Source organism: Hibiscus syriacus, unplaced genomic scaffold (genome assembly GCF_006381635.1).
Source record: "Hibiscus syriacus cultivar Baekdansim isolate YM2019G1 unplaced genomic scaffold, ASM638163v2 tig00112383_pilon, whole genome shotgun sequence".
Taxonomy (NCBI): domain Eukaryota; kingdom Viridiplantae; phylum Streptophyta; class Magnoliopsida; order Malvales; family Malvaceae; genus Hibiscus; species Hibiscus syriacus.
The window spans coordinates 3,977,125-3,983,548 of NW_024063319.1; the positions used below are offsets into that span (position 1 = coordinate 3,977,125).

Consider the following 6,424-nt stretch of genomic DNA (forward strand, 5'->3'; position numbering starts at 1 on the left):
AAGAACCTAGCAGATCCACTTACCAAAGGGTTAAGTCGGAAGTTGGTCCTAGATTCGTCGAGGGGGATGGGTCTAAAGCCCATTGATTGAGGAATTCATGGTGGATACCCAACTTAGTTATCTAAGTTCCATGTGGTCAAACGAAACCATGGAAAGACTCATAGTGCTCATTCATACTGCCTATCCCTATGACAAATAATGTGCATGCCCAGGATGAGCTTAAGTGCTTTTAATAAATTCATAGCCCAGACTTTGGGTGGTCTTAGTGAGAAAGACTTGATGAATTTACCGATTTTGGCTGAATATCTATTCTTAATAAGTTCATAACCTAAAGTGAGTGGGTATTCCTAAATGAGAAGGAAATAATGAACTTACCGAAAGAAATGTTGAGTTTGTTAAACTCTTAATAAATTCAAATCCAAGTATTTGGATGGTTCTAGTGAGAATGACTTATTGAATTTACCGATTATTGAGGATGAATATTTATTCCTAATGACTTCTTAGCCCAGAGTTTGGGTGGTTCATTAATAATGAACTTGAAGAAAGTCACTATACCCTTTGTGAGGTTGAGCTATTGTAAAAGCTCTTAATTATTTCATATCCTTGTTAAGGGTGGTTTATATCGAGATAAACTTGATGAAATAACCTATGTAAGTGAGAAGGGTTAGCCACCTTCTATGAAAAATGTTGGGCCATTTTTCTAGCACACTTACTAGAATCCTGAGGTAAGATGGCCAAATATATACTTTTGTATATATATATCTAACACATCGAGGACTCAGGTGGATGAAGGGGTTAGTTGTGTGTTATGAGTTTACCCCCATCTTAGAAAGTTCTAGACTAGTTTCACTTATCTAAGAGAAGGATTGCTCATCATCACTATGTACTAGTTCCAGATACGTTCACTAGTGCTTAAGCAACTAATCTCGCTATTGCTCTTCTGGAAAGATTGTTTTCGAGTTTCAGAAGAATTCTTTCGCATTAGTGAGGGAATGTTGGTAATGCTCAATCCCACATAGAGTTGGAAATACTAGTGGGAATGGTATTTAAGGTTTACATTCTCCATTCCCTTGTTGAGTGATAGAGAACAAGGCGTGGTAATACGTGTCTTTGACACGTCCACACGAATAATATCTTTTTAGAGAAAATTCGTAAGTAATTTTTCTGTGAAAGATTAAATGAAAAATGTGAAAGATTCATCTGATATTTATAGGCTACTGAGACTGTTAAAGTTCGAATATTTCAGATGATAACAATTGATTATTAGTTGTTTGAAATTAAATAATTTAACAATTATTTTTCTAAATTAAATCAGAATTTAAGATGTATCTGGACTGATTTCCAGCTTTATTCATAGGAGAGACAAGCTGTTAATATCAGGAGTTACATGAGTTATATGATTTAATTTCAGGAGTTATAACTGTTTAATTTTTATGCAATGAACATGGACTCTTTTTTGAGTCAGATTCATCAAGAGGAGTTACAAAAAAGGGTTTAAATTCAGAATTAAAATCAAATTTAATTTGATTTTCTTATTGGACGGATTTACCCTTACTTCTAGCCTATAAATAGAGAGCTAAATTCATCTTCTCAATACACACTCTCTACAATTAGAATTCACTCTCCAAGTGTTTTCTAAAGTTGTTATCTCTGTGCTTTCCGATCAGAAGTGCAATACCACCAGCAGTCCACTCCGGTTTCGGGTGTACGGAATTTGGAGCGACCGTGTTAACCTCGGGGGACGGTCCTCCTACTGCAGCGATTACACACATCGGGACGAATTCGTTTATAAGGTAGTGGTTAATACCACGACACGGTTAATCGGTTCTTTATTTATATATTTCAATATATATTTTTCTAGTCAATGCTAATGTCTCGTTTTGCAGCAGTCTATTTTACTAAAAGTAGACTCACCCGCCAAAACTAAGTGTGCGATCCGAGTAGATCCAGATTAATCAAGAAAAAATCTTGGAACTGGAGTGCAACAAAAAAAAAACCTAAATTTTTGAAGTAAATGAAGAATTCTATATGCATGGCGTGGATCTGAATAAGCTATCAACGTCTAATTATTAAATCCGACTGCAAACAAGCATTGCAGAGCCTTTGGATCGACTAGCAGACTTTATTGGCAGAGCCTTGGATACCAACAAGTTTACTTTCTGTTACCAACATGTTTACTTCTGTTGTTGTCGAACCTTATATTATTTATGATCGGCAACATCGGATGTAATTGATAATAAGACAAGCCTAAAATGATCATTACTACGAACATAAGATGATCCAAACAAAACATACAATAAAATCCATTAAAACAATTATAATTCCAAAAAGACAAAATATGAATAGTGCAATAATTGTTTGCATGTCGGCAGCTGCAAGCCCATCGTCCACACTGGTCCGAGAAAGGACAGGGAAATCAACCTATTGAACGTGGCAGACGGCAATTGGCTACTGAATAGAAGAAGTCAGTAGTATCATTTGGAGAGAATCACTCCCTTAGGCACATACAACAGTCTATAAATAGCGATTATGAAACATAAAACAAACCACCCCCACTTGAAAGCTAATTATTGATTATTTTTAGTCAAAGAGATCATCTTCTTGTTGAAAACAATGGCATCCTCAGGTACGACCGGTAAGCTCGATATCTATGTGGAGATCAAGGCATCTCCCCAGCAGTTTCACGACATGTTCACCAACAGACCGCACCACGTGCACCATACTAGCAGTGACAAGATTCAAGGATGTGATCTACACGACGGTGAATTCGGGAAAGTCGGCACCATCCTCAACTGGACTTATGTGCATGGTATGATACAATCATATAAACATAACAAACTCAGAATTCTTTTTCATTCTCGATTGATTTCTTGCTCTTTTTCTTCGTTAATAGATGGAAAGGCTAAAAAGGCAAAGGAGTTAGTGGAAGCTGTAGACCCTGCTAAGAACTTGATCACTTTTAGAGTGCTGGAGGGAGATCTGCTGGAAGATTACAAGAGCTTTGTATTCGCCATTCAAGCTTCCCCCAACCGCGGGGGTAGTGGCAGTGTAGTGCACTGGACTTTGGAATATGAGAAGCTTCATGAAGGGATTGACCATCCTGAGAGTATGGTGGAATTCGTGAAGGATCTCTCCATTGACATCGACGCTCATCTCACCAAACCAAACTAAAGGCGTCTTGGTTTCAGTACTACTACTTGAAGCACTTCTCGTCTAAGTAAGGAATAAATCCGTGGCTGTCTTTCTTATTTGTTTCAGTATATGTTTCGATGGATAGAGTGTTGAAGAGAGCGAGCTTTCTGTTTTATTGAATGTTAAGTGATGTATGAGATTGAATGTATCTATGCTTCTACTTGTGTGCTAAATATATTAGTGTGTTTTAATAATTTATTTCCACTTTTTTCTTTCATTTTTGAGCTTTAAATTTTCCAAAGATTATATAAGTGAGATTTGTTATACCTTAGGATAATGGTATCCGAAAATTATCGACTGTTAACTGAGGATCCTGGATAAGATCCTCTAATTATTGGAACCTTCAAGTAACCTAACAATTAAACATACACGGTTGAAAGGGACACTCCATCTCCGGCCTTTTTTTCCTCCAATACTTAGTTCTCCCATTGAACTTAACCTTCAGAACAATTAATCTGAATCCATATAACAAGAGACTATTCAATCTTTTCATGGCTCTATTCGCGTCTTGTATATTCTAGAATCTAACAAACCCAAACCTTTTTCCATTTTTTGTCTACTCTTCTAGCTATAAAAGAGTCCACCAGTTCTCCCATTCTTCCAAAAACTTGTAGCAAACCGCTTCAATGGAGAGCCGGTAGTATATTAGTCACGAGCGGCGATACCACCATTTTCGGTTGCAACCCGGCGAGAGAGTATTCTTTGTCTAGTACTATCTTATCTAAATCCACGATGACAGAAAGTTTTGATTATATATTTTAATATAATATTAAATATTTTGATTTAGAGATTTAATATAACATTAGAAATTTCGATAACATCTTCATAAACATTGGTATCGCTTTACCAATTTTCTAACGTACCCGATTAACAAGTTTGGAATTTTATTTTATTCAGAAACGTATATTGTAGATATTGAATTTCGTTTAAGTCAATGTTCACATGATAAGTTCATTTTTGTTCCAAAAAAATATGTGATAAGTTCATTTTGTACGAAGGACTAAAAATAATATTTTTAAACCCGTGAAAATAATCATTGATCAGAATTTAATTGGATTAATGTTATTTTGAACAAAATTTTGTGAACTTTAATTTGGACATTTACTTTGTTCTAACGTAATTCTGTATGGGTAACTCCATTCAAATCGGATTAAGCTTGACTAACGACCACGCTGAAGTTATTTGTGTAAGGTGTTCGAAATAATTGAAATTGCATTAGAATGATTCGTATTGAATGGATCTTAATTGCACGTGGGAACAGTGGATGTTAATTGCATGTGGAAAGAATAGATGGTGAGAGCTCTTGTTGGATTAAGGATTTCGAGATGTTTACTTGAACTTGAATCTTGTGGAAATATTGGTGAATTTGAGAAAAATATGCAAATGGTGAAATCAAAAGCAAAGGAAAAACCCGAATAAATAACCCAGTTACCCATCAGCCAATATTAACCCACACCCATTTGCAATTTTACAATTAATCAAAATTAACCTATTTACAACATCCATGTAACCCAAACCCATTACACTTCATACCAGACCCATTTACATAACCCGAAGCCCAACATTTAAGGTTTCGTAAACCCTAGTAAGGGTTCTCAAACTATCTGTCGCCACCAAACATGCACCGCCAGATCTGGACCCATCAACAGTCCAGATCAAAAGTGGGTTAGGGTTTGTAACCTTCATCCTCTTCATCTCCCGTCGCCAGGAGATTCTAGAAGCTTCCATCACTCACAAACCACCACGGTAATGGCCGCGTCAGCGGATTCCCGTCCGACGAGGCCTCTACGTCATCCAAAACCACGTGAATCGATCTCCTTTTCCATGCCAATAATCATCACCAACAAAATGTGACAAGTAGTCCCTGGCCCTCTCATGCTGCCACGATTACGACCCTAGTGTGAACAGGGGTCACTTTCAAGACAATCCTTTGACAAAGGCAGAGGGAAAATGATAAATTAAACGGTTATGGCATAGGGCACACCTGCGCTCTCAGCAGATCACATGCAAGCAAAAGACAAAAAGAGAGGAGTTGTAATTTTCATTTTTTTTCCTTAAAACAGTTTGTAAACCTGGGTATTATATAAACCCACAAACATTTGTAAAAACACACCCTCTCAATTGAAAAGCCATTGTAAAGGGATCTCTCCCTTCTCCTTCTTCCCTCATTTTTTTCGAATAAACAAAGCAATGTAAAAGGGTTCTCCACCCTCTGATTTTTTAGCAATACAACGGTGGAGATGATAAAATGAAGGAAAAAGAGAAGAAAATGGGTTTTTATAACCCAAGTCAAACGGTGCCGTTTTGACTCCCATGCTTAATGCATTTTGGACCGAATAGGTCTAATCATTTTTTGTCACTATAAGTTTCATCAGTTTTCGTTTTGGTCACCTATCTCGCGTGAATTACTTAATTAATTTGTAATTTTGTCATTATTTTGCTATTTATCATTTTTAAGTTTTAGAACTAAATTTTAGTTTAATTTCTTTTAGGTCTCTCTATTTTAAGCGTGCTTTTGCATATTGGGTCCCTGTTTTATCATTCAATCACATATTTAATTTTGTGTCTCTTTCAATTTAGTCATTATCTTAATTTGCTCGTTTTATTAGGTTTTAACCCTTGAACATTTCTATAAATTTTAATTTAGTCCTTGATTTTAATTGATTCATTTAATAGCAGCTCAGTCCCTATTTATTTATTTCAATTTGGTCATTGTATCATTTATTTTACTAACTTCTCAATTTATTTTATTTTGAGGAAGTTTGAATCAAAACTTCTGATGTTATTTATTACTTTAATTTTCTTTATTTATTTAATTATCTAGTCTTGTTTATTTTATTTTTTAATTTATTTATTCTTTTTCTTTAAATTATTTATTTTAATTATTTTAATAATCATTCCAATTTCCCTTTTTTATTTCTTTTTAAAGACGGTCATTAAGATATTTTCTTTAAATTCAATTTATTTTATTTTAGCATGTTAATAATTATATCTCATTTTTAATCCTTTAGGTTTAGATTTTTCACACTTTAGATTTAGTCCCTTGGATGTAGACCTATCACTATTTTATCCCTTAAACTTTAATTAGAACTTCCAAATTGGCATAATTGATTAAATTACCAACTAGAACCTCTACCTTAGGTTTAATTTCATCTTAGTTCTTTAATTAGGGGTGGTTCGATTTGGGCTTTCACATGAAAATACCTGATTGCTCAAATCAATTAACCGTTCC

At 35.0% G+C, this 6,424-nt stretch overlaps 1 protein-coding gene across 1 annotated transcript; it reads left to right on the forward strand.

Annotated features, from left to right (window-relative positions):
- The first annotated feature begins 2,527 nt into the window (after positions 1–2,527).
- On the forward strand, positions 2,528–3,386 carry LOC120178890 (MLP-like protein 31). The gene is made up of 2 exons (XM_039184663.1): positions 2,528–2,809; positions 2,894–3,386. The coding sequence occupies exons 1-2, from the start codon at positions 2,614–2,616 to the stop codon at positions 3,169–3,171; spliced, it is 474 nt and encodes a 157-aa protein (XP_039040594.1). The 5' UTR covers positions 2,528–2,613; the 3' UTR covers positions 3,172–3,386.
- The last annotated feature ends 3,038 nt before the right edge of the window (positions 3,387–6,424 follow it).

Bases quoted from the DNA above. Each gene is read 5' to 3' on its own strand.
- LOC120178890 (XM_039184663.1), top strand. From the start codon at position 2,614: ATGGCATCCTCAGGTACGACCGGTAAGCTCGATATCTATGTGGAGATC. The intron at 2,810-2,893 runs GTATGATACAAT...CTTCGTTAATAG, and splicing joins CAACTGGACTTATGTGCATG to ATGGAAAGGCTAAAAAGGCA.